The sequence below is a fragment of the Anomaloglossus baeobatrachus genome, chromosome 10 (assembly GCF_048569485.1).
Source record: "Anomaloglossus baeobatrachus isolate aAnoBae1 chromosome 10, aAnoBae1.hap1, whole genome shotgun sequence".
Lineage (NCBI taxonomy): Eukaryota > Metazoa > Chordata > Amphibia > Anura > Aromobatidae > Anomaloglossus > Anomaloglossus baeobatrachus.
The window spans coordinates 35,265,272-35,289,073 of NC_134362.1; the positions used below are offsets into that span (position 1 = coordinate 35,265,272).

A 23,802-nucleotide genomic window follows, 5' to 3' on the forward strand; every position below is an offset into this window, starting at 1 on the left:
GCGGGAAATTATAGCCACTAGAAAGACTACTTTCTGTGAAAGATGAAACAAAGAAACCTCCCCAAGAGGCGTAAAGGGGGGTTTCCGGGAACCGGGAGGACCGGATTAAGGTCCCAGGGCTCCATAGGCCGCCGGAAAGGCGGAATGATGTGAGATGCGCCCTTAAAGGAGCGCACCGGAGCCAGCCGGACGATACGCCGCTGTCACATACTGACAGAGCCGAGACCTGTCCCTTAATGAGGGATAGTCCTAGCTGTAGACCGGACTGTGGAAGGGACAGGAGGGTCGGCAAGGCCAAAAAGGTCAAAGGACACTTTGGAGCTCGAGTCATAGCGGAGATGACTTCAGGAAGGATACCAGAAGTCGCCAAGATCCAGGACTCAAGAGCTACGCCGTCAATCTGAGAATCCAGAATTCTGACGGAAAAAACGGACCTTTTGAGAAAAGGTCTGGACGGTCCGGAAGATGCCATGGCAACCCAACGGACAGAAGGAGCAGGTCAGAGTACCAAGCCTGCCTGGGTCAGTCTGGAGTATGAGAATGACCCGACGGCCCCCTTTACTGATCTTGCGCAGGACTCTGGACAAGAGGTAGAGGGTGAAATACGTAAAGAGACGAAGCTGGGATCAAACATGAACCAGTGTGTCTACCGCAAAACCTGAGGATTGTGGACCACGGTTGGACAGCTGAAATAGTCTGCCTCGCAGTTTTCACATCTAGGATGTGGGCTGCGGATACGGTGGACTAGGAGTCCCTTGTCCACTGAAGAATGTTGAGCCGCCAAGATTGCCAGGTGGCTGAGTGTCCCGCCCTGGAAGCTGATGTAGGAAAACGCTGTCACGTTGTCCGACTGGACTCGAATGTGCCTAGCCGCCAACAGATGGTGAAGGCTTAGAGAGCTAGAAATACAGCTCTGATTTCCAGCACATTGATCCAGAGGGCTGATTCGGACAGAGTCCAAGCGCCCTGCGCTCCACGGTGGAGATATACTGCTCCCAGGGCGGATAGACTAGCATCCTGGTGAGGATCACCCGGGACGGGGCCAGGAAGGAGCGCCCCTGAGACAGAGTGGCCGAAGCCACCACTGAAACGAGCCTCTGGTCAGTGGCGAAGCCACCACCCCGTGGGAGGAGGGAGTTCGCTTGTACAGCGGAAAACATCCAGTCTCAGAGGACGCAGGAGAAACTGGGCAAGGAATCGCTTCCATTGACGCCACCGTCTGACCAGCACCTGTATATGGTGTCTGATAGAACGACGTCGACCGCCAGCGGAGGGACTACTGATCGACTAAGAGCAGCTTCACAAGTGCCGACAGAGTCTCGAATTGCGTCCCTGAGAACCTCTGGTTCGAAGTCAGAGTGGACTTGGGCAGAAAGACAAGCCACCCGAATAGGTTAGAGTGGCGAGAGTGAGCGAAGCACTCTGCTAAGAGTCAGCACTGGATGAAGCCCCGACAAGAAGGCCGTCCAGGGCAAAAGATCACTGCCAATCCCTAGGGGTGCAGGACCCTAATCACAGCTGCCCCAATGAGAATACTCGAGGGGCCGTGGCTAACCCCAAGGGAAGAGCCACGAATTGGAACACTCCGATTGTCAAAACGTAGTCAACGCTGGTGTGAAACTGCGATTGACCCCTGCAGATAGGCATCTCTGATGCCGATGGCTGCTAGGGAATCTCCTTGGGTTCTTGATTGATCCGGTGAAAAACACACGGAACAAGACCGAGACTCCATGTGAAAACGCCACACCTGACTATGCTTGAAAAGCTAAAGATCCAGGTCGGAAGGCACCGCCCTCTTCGGGGACTAGGAATAGATTTAAGCAAAAATCTCAGAACCGTTCCCAGTCGGGAACCGGTACAATTACTCCATTGGCTTGCAAGAAATGCCACGGCCTGTGAGAAGGCGGCGGCCTTGGAGCCGGGAGGAGTTGACAGAAAAAATCTGTTTGGCGGGTGGACAGAATTCCATCCTGTAGCCATGGGAGATATAATCCCGCCCCCACTGAACGGAGAAGTGTTAGAACCATACGTCGCCAAGTGGAGAGAGCCTGCCACCGACCAAGGAGGTTGTTGGCGTGGCTAGATAGCTCGGAGGAAGCTGACTCAGTGGCAGCATCTCCTGCGGTCTTCTGAAGACGCAGCTTCGAGCCATTTGGTTCTATGAACCTAGGCCGAGCTAGAGGACGATCAGATGGAGGAACGGAAACCACCGAAACCTCAACTGATTCCTGCCCTGGACAGGTTCCCTGGTTTAGGTTTGTGGCAAGGAAGAACACTCCCCGCCAAGAGCTTCCTTAATTTCATCCAGTTGGTTCCGAAGAAACTGGTCCCACCAAAGGGGAGCCCAGCAAGGAACCTCTATAGAGGCATCTGCCTTCCATTTCCGAAGCCACAGGAGCCTGCGGATAGCGAGGAAAGTAGCCAAGACCACCGCCGTGCGGTGTCCAGCATGGCAGACCTGGCATAGGATGAAAAGACTGAAGTCTGGAAGTTCAGGCAACCGTTTTGGGCATAGAGTCCCTGTGAGGGAATGCATCTCCTCCAGAGAAGCAGAGAAGGTACAAAAAAACCGCACTGATGTAAAGCTGAGGAGAACGAAGCTCCTGCCGCCCCCATACCGACTTGGCCAAAAGGACAACCGGGCGGACCGCAAAACCTTAAGTGAGGAGCCATCAGCCACTGACATAACGGTCCGGGCTGAGCCACCTGATGTGAATGAGCCCACGTCTTGACCACCATTGGTGGACAGGGGAAACACAGTCCTCAGAATCACGCTTCATGGGAAGCGACTGTCAGAGCGGACCCTGGGCTTGGTCATAGGGGCCTGAAAACTGGAGTGGTTAAGGAACACACGTTGTGTTCTCCTAGGTAAGGTAACTCCGGCGGATTGAGGTCCAGTACAAAATTAATGTACCGTGGGATCCTTATAGAGGTGCCGTCAGCCACTGATACAACTATCCGGGCTGAAAGTCTAGACACCGGAGTGGCCACCCTTGGCGAATGAGTACACTCCTTGACCACCTCTGATGGGAGGGGGAAACAGGCAGCAGAACCCCGCTGTGGGGTCTGCAGGACAGGCTGTGGGCTTGGACGCAGCGGGCTGAAAACTGGAGTGGTTAAGGAACACACTCCTCGTCCTGTTAAAGGTATACTGATGCCTTTCTGCCAGCGGGGAATACTCCCCTGATACAGGCGGATGGAGGTCCAGTACAAGTATAATGGACGCAATCCAATCATTCGCATCTGCGTCACCTACGGACGGATCAATGTACATAAAGTAGCGTCCGAGCCCCTGGTAGAGACATCCTCCTCGTCCAGTGAGTCAGCTCGTAATCGGAGCTGCGAGACGGGGAGGACAGGGGACCCTGCGTCTCCCTGTCAGGAGGACGGGGTCTGAGCCCAGAAGGAGAGTCCCTTGTGAGCTTTGCTGAGCGAGCTGAAGCAGAAAACGCCCTGAGAAGGGGGCTGCATGCTCAGCAGATGCCGGGACAGCCGACCCCTGGAAATAGGATTCCCCCAGGGGTCAGCCACTGAAACCGGAGCAGCTGGAGGGACCATTAATGAGCCTCCAAGCTGAGGGGCCACAGTGGTTATGAGCTCGGTACAGCCGTATGAGACTACCTGCAGTGGATAATAAAAACAGCCTGCAGCCTCGCTCTGTGAGACATGCTGCAGAGGTGGGGGCTCTGTCTAGAATGGCCCCCAGCAATATAAACGGATAAAATAAGCAGCTGCACAAACCGGAGGTCGTGGCTGCAGATCGTGTAAACAGACATGTCTGTGCCCTCTATCCCTCAGCCCAGGCCCCCACCTGTCACAGCGTGGAATCTCTGTGCCTATGCAGGCACAGAGAACGCTGAGAAAATGGCGACCGGAGCGAGGAGAAGGGGCGGGGCCTACTCTGAGAGCGGCAAATGAGGTAGCCAGGGGAGGGAATCCTTCCTCAGTGAGGAGTGTCCCTTCCCTTGTGCTGCACAGCCGCTGGGCGGAGCCACACTGTCCCTCTGCCTGACTGACATGCAGAGACAGTGGGAAACCGAAACTAGGCCTCAGGCGAAGCCGGGGCCAAGAGTAAAACATGCGGCCGGCGTGCAGGCACCATCGGCGCGGTTCTCCAGTGAAAACTGGAGAACCGGCCGGAAACGTTAACACCAAACATAAAAACACACTCCCCCAATAATAAACATAAAGGACCCCTGGAAAGACCACTTTCTGTGGTAATAACGTCTCATATACTTAGCTTGTGAGACGCAGGTTGCCAGGTTCCTGGGGGGTGATAGCTCCGTCCAGCAGGATCCTGCAAAAGGGCTGCGGATGGAGACCGGTCTCCTGCAAAGCAGTGAGAACCGTGTTGGCTCCCACTTCAAGCCAGAGCCCCAGCATGGGATGGTGAAGGAGCGCGGCATGAGAAGGCTCCAGCCTTGGAAAATCAACCTTAACAGCACCGCCGACACAGTGGGGTGAGAAGGGACATGCCGGGAGTCCAGCTGGACCCGCTTTTCTTCCAAATCTTTGATCCAGAAGGAAAAATCAAAAATCAAAATCAGAGATGCATGTGTGTGTGATCCTCCTGAAACACAAAGCATTGAACTGGCTAGGACTGGCTAGCAGGGGGTGTATATGCTAGGAGGGAGGAGCTACACGTTTTGAGTGTAGTAACTTTGTGTGTCCTCCGGGGGCAGTAGCTATACACCCATGGTCTGGGTCTCCCATAGGAACGATAAAGAAAAAATATTTTTTCTATATAACCAGACTACAAAATTATCTAAAAACATATTTTGTTAAAAAACATAACTATTATAGTATTAATTACATCAATTGTTATTGTACCTACTTATATGCTACATACCATTAGCAGATATATCCAGCGAACTCACAGACGTGACATCAAAGATCATGTCCTGTATCACTTGTGCACCCGATGAGCGGAGCTTAGAAAAAACAAACAAAACAAAAAAAATTGCATTCAGCCAGATAATGTCCCAGCAGTGGACTTAAGGAAAATTGCGCCCGGAGGTGGCGCATGCGCAGATGAGATCTCGGCTTGTCATTGAGCCGGTAGGTCAAGCTGCGCCTGCACCGACTACAGATGCTGTTTCTTTGAACCCGCAACGCCAACAGCTTCTGGATGTTCCTGCCTCAAAGCGCCCGCAGCGAGCATCCGGGACACCCACGGCACCGCCCACAGCATCGCCCTATTCCACCACCACCCCTGCCTCCTGTGATCTCGCTCCACCACCACTGTCACACCCTGGCACCGTAAATTGTTCTTTAAAAACCCGCAATACAGTGAAGCCACAATAAGTGAACCATCCTATAGTGAGGGATGACTGTAAGAGAAAAATCACACTGCACTCACGGTACACCGGTGTACCACGAGTGCAGGGCGGGAATCGCAATAGCCGACTACGGAGGAGAGAGGGAGATAAATCCCTCCCTTCTCACCACAGCGCTGGCCCGCCCCTCCTCAGCGCTCGCCCGCCCCTCCTCTGAGCCGGCCAGCCCCCTGCAGCTGAGGTCCGCTCGCACAGTTGGACCTCAGTCGCAGGGACACTCACATGACACTCGACTCCTGCTGTGCTGCCAGCGTGAGCTGCGTGTCCTGCGAGGATCACACTAGTGTCCCGTGTAGCCCCGGCCAAGTAATAAACATACCTCACAGTTACTCAGGTCCATGTGAAGATCAGATATTTTCTCATTACTTGCCAAGCCTTGGAACATTGCTCTGCATTACAAAGGAGCAGAATGTTGATAATATAATCAAATTCTCAAAGAAACAATCCTTGACAGGCAGCATTATATACCGACTGTGAAGAGCCAAAAGAGGATGAGCTATAAAGGGTAAGGGCACAGGGGAAGGTATTAAAGTGGTGTTCAGGACTGTGGACACATTTACACAATCACCCTAGGTAACTATAGATTATGGAATCATGACAGTATGCAATGTGCACATGCTGTTAGGATTTACCAATATTCGCAGTGCAAGTGAGTGGTTACACAGAATTGTGATTTGCATACAAGTCAGCATATGACCCCAACTATGGAAATGGTAGATTTGCATTCACAGACTGGCTCTATTGCACTGCAAATATTGGGGAATCCTGACAGTGTGCGCATTGAGTATCTATAATAAGTGCAGGGATTCCAGTCGCACCCAGGACTTGGAGCCCAAAAATGTCCCTTTGGCCAATATGGGAAGACTAATACTATTAAAGATCTGTCAAAGCTGAGGATCTTGTTGGAAATTTTGTATTGGGGCCCACGAGTTTTAAGTTATGACACTGTAACAATTTGGTACTATGCAGCCGCAGAGCATCAAAAATCCTGGTTAGTCTAAAGGCCGCTTTACACGCAATGATATCACTAACGAGATATCGCTGGGGTCACGGAATTCGTGACGCACATCCGGCCTCGTTAGCGACGTCGTTGCGTGTGACACCTACGAGCGACCGCTAACGATCGCAAAGAAGGGAATTTTGTTACTTACCGTAAATTCCTTTTCTTCTAGCTCCTATTGGGAGACCCAGACGATTGGGTGTATAGTACTGCCTCCGGAGGCCACACAAAGCATTACACTAAAAAGTGTAAGGCCCCTCCCCTTCTGGCTATACACCCCCCGTGGGATCACGGGCTGATCAGTTTTAGTGCTAAAGCAAGAAGGAGGAAAGCCAATAACTGGTTTAAACAAATTCACTCCGAAGTAACATCGGAGAACTGAAAACCATTCAACATGAACAACATGTGTACCCGAAAACAACCAAAAATCCCGAAGGACAACAGGGCGGGTGCTGGGTCTCCCAATAGGAGCTAGAAGAAAAGGAATTTACGGTAAGTAACAAAATTCCCTTCTTCTTCGGCGCTCCATTGGGAGACCCAGACGATTGGGACGTCCAAAAGCTGTCCCTGGGTGGGTAAAGAAATACCTCATGTTAGAGCTGCAAAGACAGCCCTCCCCTACGGGGAGGCAACTGCCACCTGCAGGACTCTTCTACCTAGGCTGGCGTCCGCCGAAGCATAGGTATGCACCTGATAATGTTTGGTGAAAGTGTGCAGACTCGACCAGGTAGCTGCCTGGCACACCTGTTGAGCCGTAGCCTGGTGTCGTAATGCCCAGGACGCACCCACGGCTCTGGTAGAATGGGCCTTCAGCCCTGATGGAACCGGAAGCCCAGCAGAACGGTAGGCTTCAAGAATTGGTTCTTTGATCCATCGAGCCAAGGTGGCTTTGGAAGCCTGCGACCCTTTGCGCTTACCAGCGACAAGGACAAAGAGTGCATCCGAGCGGCGCAGGGGCGCCGTGCGGGAAATGTAGATTCTGAGTGCTCTCACCAGATCCAACAAATGTAAATCCTTTTCATACCGATGAACTGCATGCGGATAAAAGGAAGGCAAGGAGATATCCTGATTAAGATGAAAAGAGGATACCACCTTAGGGAGAAACTCCTGAATAGGGCGCAGCACTACCTTGTCCTGGTGGAACACCAGAAAAAAGGAGCTTTGGATGACAGCGCTGCTAGTTCAGACACTCTCCGAAGAGACGTGACCGCTACCAGAAAGGCCACTTTCTGTGAGAGTCGAGAAAGTGACACATCCCTCAGAGGCTCGAAGGGCGGCTTCTGGAGAGCAACAAGGACCTTGTTTAGATCCCACGGATCTAACGGCCGCCTGTACGGAGGGACGATATGACAAACCCCCTGCAGGAACGTGCGCACCTGAGAAAGTCGTGCTAGACGCTTCTGAAAAAACACGGATAGTGCCGAGACTTGCCCTTTAAGGGAGCCGAGCGACAAGCCCTTTTCCAACCCAGATTGCAGGAAGGAAAGAACAACAGGTAACGCGAATGGCCAGGGGGATACTCCTTGTGCAGAGCACCAGGATAAGAAAACCTTCCACGTTCTGTGGTAGATCTTAGCAGAAGTGGACTTCCTAGCCTGTCTCATGGTGGCCACGACCCCTTGGGGTAATCCTGAAGACGCTAGGATCCAGGACTCAATGGCCACACAGTCAGGTTCAGGGCCGCAGAATTCCGATGGAAAAACGGCCCTTGGGACAGTAAGTCTGGACGGTCTGGTAGTGCCCACGGTTGGCCGACCGTGAGATGCCACAGATCCGGGTACCACGACCTCCTCGGCCAGTCTGGGGCGACGAGTATGACGCGGCCGCAATCGGATCTGATCTTGCGTAACACTCTGGGCAAGAGTGCCAGAGGTGGAAACACATAAGGGAGCCGGAACTGCGACCAATCTTGCACTAAGGCGTCTGCCGCCAGAGCTCTTTGATCGCGAGACCGCGCTATGAAGGTCGGGACCTTGTTGTTGTGCCGAGACGCCATTAGGTCGACGTCCGGCACCCCCCAGCGGCGGCAGATTTCCTGAAACACGTCCGGGTGAAGGGACCATTCCCCTGCGTCCATGCCCTGGCGACTGAGGAAGTCTGCTTCCCAGTTTTCGACGCCCGGGATGTGAACTGCTGATATGGTGGATGCTCTTTCCTCCACCCACATCAGAATCCGCCTGACTTCCTGGAAGGCTTGCCGACTGCGTGTCCCTCCTTGGTGGTTGATGTATGCCACCGCTGTGGAGTTGTCCGACTGAATTCGGATCTGCTTTCCTTCCAGCCACTGCTGGAAGGCTAGTAGGGCAAGATACACTGCCCTGATTTCCAGAACATTGATCTGAAGGGTGGACTCCTGCTGAGTCCACGTCCCTTGAGCCCTGTGGTGGAGAAAAACTGCTCCCCACCCTGACAGACTCGCGTCTGTCGTGACCACTGCCCAGGATGGGGGTAGGAAGGATCTTCCCTGTGATAATGAGGTGGGAAGAAGCCACCATTGCAGATAGTCCTTGGCCGTCTGAGAAAGGGAGACTTTCCTGTCTAGGGAAGTTGTCTTCCCGTCCCATTGGCGGAGAATGTCCCATTGAAGTGGGCGCAGATGAAACTGCGCGAACGGGACTGCCTCCATTGCTGCCACCATCTTCCCTAGGAAGTGCATGAGGCGCCTTAAGGGGTGCGACTGACCCTGAAGGAGAGATTGTACCCCTGTCTGTAGTGACCGCTGCTTGTCCAGCGGAAGCTTCACTATCGCTGAGAGAGTATGAAACTCCATGCCAAGATACGTTAGTGATTGAGTCGGTGACAGATTTGACTTTGAAAAGTTGATGATCCACCCGAAAGTCTGGAGAGTCTCCAGCGCAACATTCAGGCTGAGTTGGCATGCCTCTTGAGAGGGTGCTTTGACAAGTAGATCGTCTAAGTAAGGGATCACCGAATGTCCCTGAGAATGCAAGACTGCTACCACTGCCGCCATGACCTTGGTGAAAACCCGTGGGGCTGTCGCCAGACCAAATGGCAGAGCTACGAACTGGAGATGGTCGTCTCCTATCACGAAACGTAGAAAGCGTTGGTGCTCTGTAGCAATCGGCACGTGGAGATAAGCATCTTTGATGTCTATTGATGCAAGGAAATCTCCTTGAGACATTGAGGCAATGACTGAGCGGAGGGATTCCATCCGGAACCGTCTGGCGTTCACATGCTTGTTGAGCAGCTTTAGGTCCAGAACAGGACGAAACGAGACGTCCTTTTTTGGAACCACAAAGAGATTGGAGTAAAAACCTTGCCCTTGTTCCTGCAGAGGAACAGGGATCACCACTCCTTCTGCTTTTAGTGAGCACACCGCCTGCAGAAGGGCATCTGCTCGGTCGGGATGTGGGGAGGTTCTGAAGAACCGAGGCGGAGGACGAGAACTGAACTCTATCCTGTACCCGTGAGACAAAATGTCTGTTACCCACCGGTCTTTGACCTGTGGCAGCCAAATGTCGCAAAAGCGGGAGAGCCTGCCACCGACCGAGGATGCGGAGGGAGGAGGCCGAAAGTCATGAGGCAGCCGCCTTGGAAGCGGTTCCTCCGGTTGCTTTCTTGGGGCGTGAGTGAGCCCGCCAGGAATCTGAGCTCCTTTGCTCCTTCTGAGTCCCTTTGGACGAGGAGAATTGGGTCTTGCCGGAGCCTCGAAAGGACCGAAACCTCGACTGCCAATTCCTCTGTTGAGGTTTGCTTGATCTGGGTTGGGGTAAGGAGGAGTCTTTACCCTTGGATTGTTTAATGATTTCAGCCAATTGTTCACCAAACAGTCTATCTACAGATAGTGGCAAGCTGGTTAAACATTTTTTGGAAGCAGAATCCGCTTTCCATTCCTTTAACCACAAGGCTCTGCGCAAAACCACAGAGTTGGCAGACGCCATTGAGGTACGGCTTGTAGAGTCCAGGACAGCGTTGATAGCGTAAGTCGCAAACGCAGACATTTGCGAGGTTAGGGACGCTACTCGCGGCACTGCTGGACGTATGATAGAGTCCACCTGTGCCAGACCAGCTGAAATAGCTTGGAGTGCCCACACGGCCGCGAATGCTGGAGCAAACGACGCGCCGATAGCTTCATAGACAGATTTCAACCAAAGGTCCATCTGTCTGTCATTGGCATCTTTAAGTGAAGCCCCATCCTCCACTGCAACTATGGATCTAGCCGCAAGCCTGGAGATTGGGGGGTCCACCTTTGGACACTGGGTCCAGCGTTTGACCACGTCAGGGGGAAAGGGATAACGTGTATCTTTAAGACGTTTGGAGAAACGCTTGTCTGGGTAAGCATGGTGTCTCTGGACTGATTCTCTGAAGTCAGCGTGGTCCAGAAAAGTACTCAGTTTACGCTTGGGATACCTGAAATGGAACTTCTCCTGCTGTGCAGCTGCCTCCTCTGCAGAAGGGGCAGGGGGAGAAATTTCCAATAGACTATTGATGGCCGCTATAAGGTCATTTACCATGGCGTCACCATCAGGAGTATCCAGATTGAGAGCGGTTTCAGGATTAGACTCCTGATCACCCTCCTCTGTCTCATCATGTAGAGACTCCTCTCGCTGAGACCCTGATCCGCGTGATGACGTGGAGGGTCTCTCCCAGCGAGCTCGCTTAGGCTGCCTGGGACTGTCATCTGAATCAGAGCCGTCAGGCTGAGATGCCTGGGACCCCCTTGAAGCACGGATTAACTCCAACTGAGGGGGACCGGGGAACGTTGCCGCAGCAGTGTCCATGGTCTGAGTAACTGGCCTGGCCTGCAAGGTTTCTAGGATCTTTGTCATAGTGACAGACATCTTGTCAGCAAAAACTGCAAACTCTGTCCCCGTCACCGGGACAGGGTTCACCGGCGACTCTGCCTGGGCCACTACCACCATAGACTCCGGCTGACGAAGTGGCACAGGGACCGAACATTGCACACAATGGGGGTCATTGTAACCTGCCGGTAGATCAGCCCCACAAGCGGCACAAGCAGCGCTTACAGCCTGTGTCTTGGCACCCTTGCGTTTTGCGGATGACATGTTGTCGTCTCCTCAGAGCAAGATAGGGTATACAGCCAAGAAGCGACCTTACAGTGCAATATATATATATATATGGTATAGAGAAAAAAGTTACACCAAAATAACACCGTGGCACTAGTGGGGCCAGCACTAATGTGCTGCTTACCGCCCGCTTAACGCGGGTGTGTGGTCGCCAGAAATCCCTTGTCTGGGTCTCCCAGAGCCTGTGTCCGTTCTCCAGCCAGACTGCATGTAGGAATGGCTGCCGGCGTCCTATGGAGAGGGGCGGGCCCTGGGCGTGTGCAGACAAAGAGCGGGAAACCTGCGTCCCACTGTGCTCAGTGAGAGGGCTGGAGCATGTAAATAAGACTCCAGCCCTCGGCGCTGATTAATCGTACAGCGTCTCTCCCTTGCCCTGATTGACAGGGTGGGGGCGGGAACGAAGCGGAGCTAGGCCGCAGAAGCCGGGGACTAAATTTATAAGCGACGCCGTCGTAAAAGCACGGTCGGCGCTAAGTCCCCGGCGCACTACAAGTCGCAGCCGCGCCGCCGCTCCAGGGGCGGCCGGCGCGGCAGTCCCCAATACATAAAGTCACTCAGAAAAACTGCAGTGACTGTAACCCCAGCGCGCAGCGCTACTGTCCCCGGCGCACTAGCACACCCAGCAAGTCTGGAATGTGCGCGGCCTGTTTGGGACACAGAGTACCTGAATGTCGCAGGGCCTTGTCCCTGAACGGTACCCAGCTCCGTATCCAGCAGGTTCCATGGGTCTGTGGATGGAGCCCGGCCTCAGGGCTTGGGGGCCGGTAAGATCCCACTTCCTCAGAGCCCCTCAGGGGGATGGGGAAGGAAACAGCATGTGGGCTCCAGCCTCCGTACCCGCAATGGGTACCTCAACCTTAACAAACACCGCCGACATAAAGTGGGGTGAGAAGGGAGCATGCTGGGGGCCCTAGTATGGGCCCTCTTTTCTTCCATCCGACATAGTCAGCAGCTGCTGCTGACTAAACAGTGGAGCTATGCGTGGATGTCTGACCTCCTTCGCATAAAGCAGAAAACTGGTCAGCCCGTGATCCCACGGGGGGTGTATAGCCAGAAGGGGAGGGGCCTTACACTTTTTAGTGTAATGCTTTGTGTGGCCTCCGGAGGCAGTACTATACACCCAATCGTCTGGGTCTCCCAATGGAGCGCCGAAGAAATAGTGAAAAATCGTTGATCGTTGACACGTTGTTCATTTCCCAAATATCGTTGCTCGTTTGGTACGCAGGTTGTTCGTCATTCCTGAGGCAGCACACATCGCTACGTGTGACACCCCAGGAACGACGAACAACAGCGTACCTGCGTCCTCTGGCAACGAGGCGGGAGTGACGTTCATGTGGCTGCTCTCCGCCCCTCCGCTTCTATTGGTGGTCTGCTGTGTGACGTCGCACGAACCTCTCCCTTAAAAAAGAGGTTGTTCGCCGCCCACAGCGACGTCGTTAGGAAGGTAAGTTCGTGTGACGTGTACCAGCGATATTGCTCGCCAGGGGCAGCGATTTGCCCGTGACGCACAAACGACGGGGGCGGGTGCGATCGGCAGCGACATCGCTATCGATGTTGCTGCGTGTAAAGTGGCCTTTATACTATTAAAGATCTGGGAAAGTTGAGGGTCTTGTTGTAAATTTTGTATTGGGGCCCACGAGTTTTAAGTTATGACACTGCACACTGAACAACTTGGTACTATGCAGCCACAGAGCATCAAAAATCCTGGTTAGTCTAAGGCTGGGGCTACATGGCGACTTTGCCAGTGACACCTGTCAAGTGGCAAAGGTTTGCTAGGTGTTGCTGATACACCACAGCACAATTGAAGTGAACGGTGTCATATTATGACCCCAAGAGACATGCAAGTCACAAATACTCCAACCACGTCAGATGTTTTCATGACTTGCTTGTCCACATCGCAGTACCCTCATGTTCCAATATGACCTTATTCTCTTTTACGCGGTGGGATGTAGCAGTGACGGCTAGCCCACTTTGGCCAAAGTTACCGTGGAGCCCCAACCTTTTGGTTATGTTCTAATGTTTAGACTCATATGTACCCTTTATATTTCAATATTTTATGGTTACTAATTAGGAGTAATAATTGGTATTTAAAGAGCCATATTATAGTGGTAAAATCCCTTTAAGGAGATAAGTTAATTAACTCAATTTAAGACTGGTTGTACACATCAGACATTCACGGCCTGGCTATGGACCACGATGTCCAGGCTGGCCGCACTGAGTTCTCAGGAGGCCGGTGGTCGGTCTGGACACTGAGGTCTGTACTCAAGCTGTGAATGTCAGACATGTAAGAGAGGCCTAAAAGGCAACTACATACGGTTATACGGTTAGTATTAGCATGGACGGCCTGGTGAAGGTCAATGCCAATAACAGGGAAATACCTCAATGCTTGTGTTGGTAGTTTTGTCCCAGATAGGATGAGGTGTTTGAGAGAAAAGGCCTGGCTTAGAAACATGGTGATAGGAGATATTTCTTTCATTTTTCTGCAAAATAAGTAAAATACTATATAAATCAGTATATATTATTAATAATTTAACATGTATAATCCTACAATGAAAACCGATATGGCCTTAAATTCATCACATGGACTAAAACTACTGGGTTGCCATAGCAGCCAGAGGCCTAACCAAGGCCTTCAGGCCTGTTGTGGCTGCATTTCTATTTAGGCCCAGCTTAAAGGTCTTCTCTCTTAGCAATGAGTTGTGTGCGTAGACATTGTTTTATAATAGTTACCGGTCGCCATCTTCTAACATTTCCAAGGCCGCTCGTATCCGCTGTGCCATCAAGTGACCTTACCTATCGCTGCCTGACAAACACAGAAGAGGACCACTGTGCAAGAACAATATATGGACCCCTTGCGACTCAAGAGCTCATAAAAATAAACAATTCCACCTGCTTTGGAGGTAGAAACGGACCCCCCCCCTTACCTGATGGGCCCCTGTATGGCCGCATAAGTTGCACCTATGATCTGTCTGCCCCAGTTACTTATGACTTGCCGGATAACACAGGGCCTTTTGTGAGGGCTGGAGGTCACTTTCTCAATCTCATCAGAGCTCAGGCGCGCTGGGAGAATGATGGAGGAGGGATCGGACGGCTCCCTCTTCCATCAATGATGCCAATACTGTTGAAAGCGCGATACCGGCTTCACAGTGTCATGTAGTGCTTACCAGTGTCCTGCTAGGTATAAAGGGACTCCCGGCGAGCACCACAACATAGAGGCTATAATGGTAGGTAGGCCCTGGTGCTATGGAGAGGAGACCAGAGTCCCAAATGAAGCTGAACTCTGCACTCCCCAACGTCTCTTGACGGGTGATTCGCTCCGTGTGCCATCACATGCCTAGGCCTTCACTGGCGTTAAACTCACCATGGCTAGTGAAGGCCCGTGTGCTACTCTTGCCACTACAATAAGACAACACAAGGAGGGTTAAGCAAATGGGTGGGGAAAGATGCATCAAAAAGCTCTCCTAGGTTTCTTCAGTAGGAAATTTTGCAGGTAAGAAATGACACTATAGCTATGCAGCGAAAAGTTCCTTCAACATGGACAGCATAGGTATGAGCTATAGCCGGCATGCTTTTTAGGTCTGCAATGACTATTGGAAGCTTTAGACCAACATTTCAAATTTACCAGTGAAATGTGTCAGAGCTGATCTGGGTTAATATTCCCATGATGTCCGATGACCAGAAAATGTAATAACCCGCTCACATTGTCATATTACCTATGTGAATACACATTTCTTGCAACATTCAGATAACATAGGCTGGAGCAGCAACCATGAAGCAAGGATTCAAAGAGCTAAGAAAAAGAGAAATACATTAAATGAAAATATAAAGTGTACCACCTTCTACAAATGATAAGAAATCATTGCGAACATCCAGTCTATACTTACAGAATCTAGAGCGCAGTCTGTTTCAGAGAGGTTAAGATGACAAAGTGAAGTGCAGTGATTTAAAAAGTGAAATAAATTCTAGAATAAGAAAAAAAAATAGTAAATCAGTGTATTACGAGAATATTTGCTTTGCTTGTGCACTATTAATTTATGAAATAAAAAAACTAAAATGATGGTTACCCTCTAAATCTTGCTGGTGAGGAAGGGGGTTGAATGAATAAATGCAATTCTGCCATTATTCTTTGCACTTTTCATTTTAATCCATTTATTGCACAGTAAAAATAAGCAAGTTAAGTTTATGCGATAAGTTGGTAGAAATGCAACAATACTAATTATGTTTTTGTTTTTTGTTTTTTTTTTTAAATTATATTTTTATATATTAAAAATATTTTTATGGAAACAAAAGACAATAGTGGATCAGTATCCTGAGAGCTGTAAATTAAAAAAAAAAAAATAAAATAAACCCCAAACAACACAGTTAAAAAAAAACAACTTAAATAATAGATAATAAAAAAGGGTGATATTCCCATTGCACCCACAATCACTCAAAAAGATTCCTCCTCGCTTTGTCTAACACCTTACATGCTACAGGTACTATTAATTGTAGCATCTAAAAGGTTAAATTACATGCAACTATATGTCAGCTGGAGTCCCGACCATGAGCGGAAATCTTGGGAGCATTCTGAAGTCGGAAACACTAAAAAGTCATCACGGTTCTGCTTGATTGAGAGGTGGACCATATATTACAAGAAGGCTTTTGCAACCATCGTCGGTTGTCATGGTTGCGTCAAGATCTGTGGAAACTCCAGATTCTTGCACCTTGCTTGCTAACGTCTATGATGTCTGTGATCAACTCAGGTAGACTCTGACGTCGACCCACAGACTTGCAGTTCATAGGCAGGCTAGCAAGAGTTAATCTCTGCTGGTCTGCCTCTTAGGGGTACTTTGCACGTTGTGACACCGCTAGCATCGGCTAGCGATGCCGAGCGCGATAGTCCCCGCCCCCGTCGCACATGCGATATCTTGTGATAGCTGCCGTAGCGAACATTATCGCTACGGCAGCTTCACATGCACATACCTGCCCTGCGACGTCGCTCCGGCCGGCGACCCGCCTCCTTCCTAAGCACGTCTCATGGCAGTCGCCTAATAGAAGCGGAGGGGCGGAGATGAGCGGGACGTAAACATCCCGCCCACCTCCTTCCTTCCGCATAGCCGGTGGACACAGGTAAGGAGATGTTCCTCGCTCCTGCGGCTTCATACACAGCGATGTGTGCTGCCGCAGGAGCGAGGAACTACATCGTATCTCCTATTGGTGCGACATTATGAAAATGACCGACACTACACAGATCACCGATTTTCTACGCTTTTGCGATCGTTTATCGGCGCATCTAGGCTTTACACGTTGCGACGTTCTTACCGGCGCCGGATGTGCGTCACTTTCTATTTGACCCAGACGATATCGGAGTAGCGATGTCGCAGCGTGCAAAGTACCACTAAGTCTCCTTTAGTCACATACTGAGGGAGAGCCAGCCACATTGTCTCTCTTCATATAAATGCTAGCTTCCATTAGTGCCAGCTATAGCTTGTCTATACTGGTCTGGAGAGGTGGTTTGATTCAGACTTACTGGTTGTTGTAGTTTTTTTTTTATTTCTTTGAGCGGTTGTGGTATTAACCCTTGTCCTTTTGTTGCTACCTTACTTCTCTTACTTTCGTCTTAGTTTCTTACTATTTGTTCCAGTGAGCTTGCAGTGTGTCTGAGTTTTGTTTTTTCCCTGTCTGTTTTGATCAGTGTTTCCATGTCACCCCTGCCCCTTCCTTCCCTGTTGAGCAGGGAATCAGATTAGCTCTGCTCAGAAGAAAAGCAAGGCACGGGACTCAGGCATCTCCACCATTAAGGGTAACCCTGATGACAGGGATAGCCTTAGGTCTCATAGCATTAGGGACAGTATAGAAGACCCATGTCCCTCGCAATCCTGCAGCCACATTATGACAACATAGTAGTGCCCACAAATGCTAACATCCTGGGAAAGTAAAAGCAGTGGAAAAAAAGACAGATTAAAGGGGTTGTCTACTAACAAACACCCTATTAGTGCTAAATAAAAATCAGAAAAAAAAACAACTTAGCTCCTATATCTGTGATCTCCAAATATTGTTTCTGTCACAGTGCTGCAGTCCATCAGCAGCCCCTGATAGGCTGCTGCACTTATGTAACAGTGATGGGAGCCGAGAGCGGTGGCGGTCAAGGAGGTAAATATGTTTTTTTCTTATGTTATTTAGCAAACTGGAAGAGTTTAAAAATCAAGTCAAGTCAAGTCAAGTCAACATCCTGATCAGAAAACTAAGTTCAGAGACAACAATAAAAAAAAAGGATATATATATATATATATATATATATATATATATATATATATATATATATATATATATATACATATATACACAGTTAGGTCCAGAAATATTTGGACAGTGACACAAGTTTTGTTAATTTAGCTGTTTACAAAAACATGTTCAGAAATACAATTATATATATAATATGGGCTGAAAGTGCACACTCCCAGCTGCAATATGAGAGTTTTCACATCCAAATCGGAGAAAGGGTTTAGGAATCATAGCTCTGAAATGCATAGCCTCCTCTTTTTCAAGAGACCAAAAGTAATTGGACAAGGGATTCTAAGGGCTGCAATTAACTCTGAAGGCGTCTCCCTCGTTAACCTGTAATCAATGAAGTAGTTAAAAGGTCTGGAGTTGATTACAGGTGTGTGGTTTTGCATTTGGAAGCTGTTGCTGTGACCAGACAACATGCGGTCTAAGGAACTCTCAATTGAGGTGAAGCAGAACATCCTGAGGCTGAAAAAAAAGAAAAAATCCATCAGAGAGATAGCAGACATGCTTGGAGTAGCAAAATCAACAGTCGGGTACATTCTGAGAAAAAAGGAATTGACTGGTGAGCTTGGGAACTCAAAAAGGCCTGGGCGTCCACGGATGACAACAGTGGTGGATGATCGCCGCATACTTTCTTTGGTGAAGAAGAACCCGTTCACAACATCAACTGAAGTCCAGAACACTCTCAGTGAAGTAGGTGTATCTGTCTCTAAGTCAACAGTAAAGAGAAGAGTCCATGAAAGTAAATACAAAGGGTTCACATCTAGATGCAAACCATTCATCAATTCCAAAAATAGACAGGCCAGAGTTAAATTTGCTGAAAAACACCTCATGAAGCCAGCTCAGTTCTGGAAAAGTATTCTATGGACAGATGAGACAAAGATCAACCTGTACCAGAATGATGGGAAGAAAAAAGTTTGGAGAAGAAAGGGAACGGCACATGATCCAAGGCACACCACATCCTCTGTAAAACATGGTGGAGGCAACGTGATGGCATGGGCATGCATGGCTTTCAACGGCACTGGGTCACTTGTGTTTATTGATGACATAACAGCAGACAAGAGTAGCCGGATGAATTCTGAAGTGTACCGGGATATACTTTCAGCCCAGATTCAGCCAAATGCCGCAAAGTTGATCGGACGGCGCTTCATAGTACAGATGGACAATGACCCCAAGCATACAGCCAAAGCTACCCAGGAGTTCATGAGTGCAAAAAAGTGGAACATTCTGCAATGGCCAAGTCAATCACCAGATCTTAACCCAATTGAGCATGCATTTCACTTGCTCAAATCCAGACTTAAGATGGAAAGACCCACAAACAAGCAAAACCTGAAGGCTGCGGCTGTAAAGGCCTGGCAAGGCATTAAGAAGGAGGAAACCCAGCGTTTGGTGATGTCCATGGGTTACAGACTTAAGGCAGTGATTGCTTTCAAAGGATTCGCAACAAAATATTGAAAATAAAAATATTTTGTTTGGGTTTGGTTTATTTGTCCAATTACTTTTGACCTCCTAAAATGTGGAGTGTTTGTAAAGAAATGTGACAATTCCTACAATTTCTATCAGATATTTTTGTTCAAATTAAACGTTACAATCTGCACTTGAATTCTGTTGTAGAGGTTTCATTTCAAATCCAATGTGGTGGCATGCAGAGCCCAACTCGCGAAAATTGTGTCACTGTCCAAATATTTCTGGACCTAACTGTATATATATATATATATATATATATATATACATATACATATATATATATATATATATATACACATATATATATATATATATTTATAATCTAATATATAAAGCTCAGTGTATGTGTGCATGTATGTGTGTATGTATGTCCGCTAAAGGAATTTGCACAGTCTCATTTACAATCACGAAATTTTGCACAAACTCCTGACGTGGCTCAGGGAACGTCATAGACTATGTTTTGACGGGAAAATTTAACCCCGTGCTTTACAGTTACTCTCCAAAATCCTGCCTCTATTAAACTGAATGGAGGTGGGAGCTACAGGCTATTAATAGCAACTGTCAGTGGTTGCTATAGGAACAAAATAAACTGTTAGTCTAAGAAGCTTATGTGTGAGGTAATATGATGTCAGTGGAGAGACAGGCAAAGAGACAGCCCGGACAAAGAGACAGCCCTGGAAAGAGAAAGCCTTGGAAAGAGACAGCCCTGAAAAGAGGCAGCCCGGGGAAGAGACAGACGGGGAAAGAGACAGACGGGGAAAGAGACAGACGGGGAAAGAGACAGACGGGGAAAGAGACAGACGGGGAAAGAGACAGACGGGGAAAGAGACAGACACAGAGATAGAGAGAGACAGATAGATACAGAGATGGAGACAGACTGATACAAATACAGACAGAGAGATAGAAACAGACAGACAAAGACATAGACACAGACAGAGACTGGGAGAGAGACAGAGAGGCAGTTACTATCCCAGGCAACGCCTGGGTACAACAGCTAGTGTATAATATATATATATATATATATATATATATATATATATATATATATATATATATATATGTGTATGTATATATATATATATATATATATATAATATATATAATAAATTATTTGGACAATGTAAAATTATGACTTACGGAGGATTCCTCTGTGGCAAAAACACCAGGGTTGCCAGAAAGATCAAGATGGTTTAAAGAGTTGCTAAATGATCCATTCAAAGTAAGGGATTGAAATAAACTGCTGATACCTAGAAAGATAAAAAAAGCAAGAAAAATATATAATAAAATATTATATCATGATAAATTATATAATATATAAACATTATAATAAAATACAATTTTAAACAATTTTTTCCTAAACAAGTGAACAAAATAAAATCTACTGGACATGATATGTTATACACATGTTTCAAGTCCCCTGACTCCAATCCCATGTCGAAAGTTCCTTGGTTTCATGATGACCTGGTTTTCCTCCACTACAGGACATGTCAGTCTTATGTCTCATGTAATATCATGACCATATTTTTTTTCCACTAATTGATATGTAAATCTAAGTCCCGTCTAAACTGATGGAGGTTTAGAACAGCAGAACAGAATAGGACACATCCAAATTTTGGATATAACTTCTGCATCAAGCTAGGGACTTTCCATGTAGCAGCATTGATCCATAATAGGGTTGTATACATTTGGCCTTAAAGGGAATCTGTCACCAGATTTGGTGACTATAAGCTGCGGTCACCACCAGTGGGCTCTTATATACAGCATTCTAACATGCTGTATATAAGAGCCCAGGCCGCTGTATAGAAAGTAAAATTCACTTTATAATACTCACCTAAATGGTCTCTGCAGTGGAGTTTGGTAATATGGGCGTCTCCGTTCTCTGGTGTCTCCTCTTTCGGCCATCTTCGTCCTCTTTCTGAAGCCTGTGCATGATGCGGCTACGTCATACACACTTGCCAGTCCCGCGCAGGCGCACTACAATACTTTGATATGCCCTGCTCAGGGCAGATCAAAGTGCCCCTGCGCCACGACCTCAATGCCGGCGAGTGTGAATGACGTAGGACGAGCCATGCACCCCGGCTTCAGAAGAAGGACAACAAAGATGGGCGAAAGAGGAGGCACCGGACCCGGAGAACAGAGACGCCCATATGACCCAACTCCACTGCAGCGACCGCTTAGGTATTATAAAGTGTTTTTTACGTTCTACACAGCGGCCTGGGCTCTTATATATACAGTATGTTAGAATCCTGTATATAAGAGCCCACTGGTGGTGACTGCAGCTTATAGGCCCCAAATCTGCTGACAGGTTCCCTTTAAGGTGGATCTGTCACTAGATTTCACAATACAAATTGTATATATTATTAAATACATCTTTTAGACCGGATGAGACTGGTCACTTACTTTGGAAATCCATATCAGAATGTTTGTATAATCCTGATATTAAGATGAGCATTTTATGACTCCAGCTATAGAAAGACATCGCTCATGAGTACCAGACTTTCAGTCTTCAACTACCCACCCATCCAACCTGACTGCTGCAGCTTGTACTGAGCAATGTGAGGCTTCAGCAGGGAGGAGGGTCACTGAGGCGCTTTCAATGACACTGGATGGGTGTAAATTGAGCCATGATATTCTAAGTATACCAAGCCTAATGGGGTCAAAGAGCTCTAATTAATAACGTATGTAGTGTGTCTTGTGAAAACCGATATCACATTCCCTGTAGGATCCAAAATTCATTTACATTCTTTCGTGTACACATGTAGAAACCTTTTGATTACCTTTTGCTGATATTGAAATTCTTGCCAGACTGAGATGTTTTAAAACTTGTTGACGTTGTTTAAGATGTTGGCTAATTGCAATCAGTCCTTACGAGAAAACAAGACAAGATTTAATTACAACATAATTCCATGATTAACATCTTTGTAAGTTATAATGAGTCAAAAGGTTGCCTGAGGTTGAGTAAAACTACTTCAAAAGTAGAAACTCAATATTTGAAGAAGTGTTACACCAGAATTCTGGAGAAAAATGCCTGATGAATCCATGGCCAAAAAGTCCATCGGAACTAGAGATGGGAGAATCGATTCCCCAATAAGGTTTGCCCAATCACGTTCTGCATTGGGTTATATACTGACGAGCAAAAGGGTAACAATATTTTGATCTTTTCACTTTCAGGCTCCATATCTCACTATCTACGACAGCCTTGCAGTGAGACAACCTTCATTTTGTAGACAATCATCTTCGCTATCCCATACATAAATTTCACTTACAACTATTTAGCATATGATTAGTTATGCAGTTTCTTCCATGTCACTGTAATGTTACTGTTTTGCTCCTAAAAATCTAAATTTAACTTTTTATTATTTTCATAGCATATTGTAAATATACCTTTGACTTTCACTGCCTATATCTTTCTTGTCATGCTTGCAATTAGATTCAAGCATGTCTCAACTGAAATCTGACCCCAGGTCTCTTCTACACGTTCCCAGTGTTGGTGTATACTGGTCAGGTCTCTTCTACACGTTCCCAGTGTTGGTGTATACTGGTCAGGTCTCTTCTACACGTTTCCAGTGTTGGTGTATACTGGTCAGGTCTCCTACACGTTCCCAGTGTTGGTGTATACTGGTCAGGTCTCTTCTACACGTTCCCAGTGTCGGTGTATACTGGTCAGGTCTCTTCTACACGTTCCCAGTGTTGGTGTATACTGGTCAGGTCTCTTCTACACGTTCCCAGTGTTGGTGTATACTGGTCAGGTCTCTTCTACACGTTCCCAGTGTTGGTGTATACTGGTCAGGTCTCTTCTACACGTTCCCAGTGTTGGTGTATACTGGTCAGGTCTCTTCTACACGTTCCCAGTGTTGGTGTATAGTGGTCAGGTCTCTTCTACACGTTCCCAGTGTTGGTGTATACTGGTCAGGTCTCCTACACGTTCCCAGTGTTGGTGTATACTGGTCAGGTCTCTTCTACACGTTTCCAGTGTTGGTGTATACTGGATGTCTCACTTGGGCATGTATACAGCTTTATCTTCAACTCTACCCACAAGAGGTGGATTGAGTTGAGGTCCAGGGACTATGGGGACAATCCAGCTCCTCTACTTCAATGTCATTGACCTATTTATTCCCCAATTTTGCCGCATGCTTTGGGTTGTTGTCCTGCTGGAACACTATGTCGTCCTTTTCATAGCAATAGTACTCTAGTGTATAAAGTAACTTATCTTGTAAGATACTCACATATAGCTCAGCATTGAGACCACCATCCATCCTGCTCAAGTATCCTATGCCTTTGGCTGTGAAACACCCCTATATCATCAGACCTCCTCCACCAAACTTGACTGTTCTTTCAATTTCTCGATCCGTTAGCCCCTTTTCCCCCTTGTTTATTCCAGTCCCATGACATCCATAGGAGCTTAGCTATTGACATTCGTCTCATATTTCCAGATCACCCATTTCCAATCTTTTACTGACCACTTTTCTTACTTCTTTGCAAACTCGAGCCTTCTTATGATGATATTGAAGTTGAGGCTTCGTCACCTTTTTTCGGGCCACCATTCCAGACTCGGGTAACAAGCGTCGTTCAGTGCTTGTATGGATGTCTGTGATCTCACTATTATGAAGCAGACGAGCCGCCTCCACTGCCGGATTTGTCGAGCCAGAACTGATAGCCCTCATGAAGAGCCGACATGTTGACT

The 23,802-nt window shown here is 48.1% G+C and overlaps 1 protein-coding gene across 1 annotated transcript in view; it reads right to left on the reverse strand.

Annotated features, from left to right (window-relative positions):
- The window catches only part of LOC142254501 (capping protein, Arp2/3 and myosin-I linker protein 3-like), a 116,373-nt gene that overhangs the window by 44,407 nt on the left and 48,164 nt on the right, over nt 1-23,802 (reverse strand). The window contains exons 12-18 of the mRNA XM_075325590.1: nt 21,896-21,982; nt 20,256-20,365; nt 15,269-15,346; nt 15,098-15,174; nt 13,763-13,864; nt 5,656-5,725; nt 4,850-4,931 (exon numbers count right to left, since the gene is read on the reverse strand). Of these exons, the coding sequence (XP_075181705.1) occupies nt 4,850-4,931; nt 5,656-5,725; nt 13,763-13,864; nt 15,098-15,174; nt 15,269-15,346; nt 20,256-20,365; nt 21,896-21,982 (606 nt within the window). The remainder of the gene's footprint in view (nt 1-4,849; nt 4,932-5,655; nt 5,726-13,762; nt 13,865-15,097; nt 15,175-15,268; nt 15,347-20,255; nt 20,366-21,895; nt 21,983-23,802) is intronic.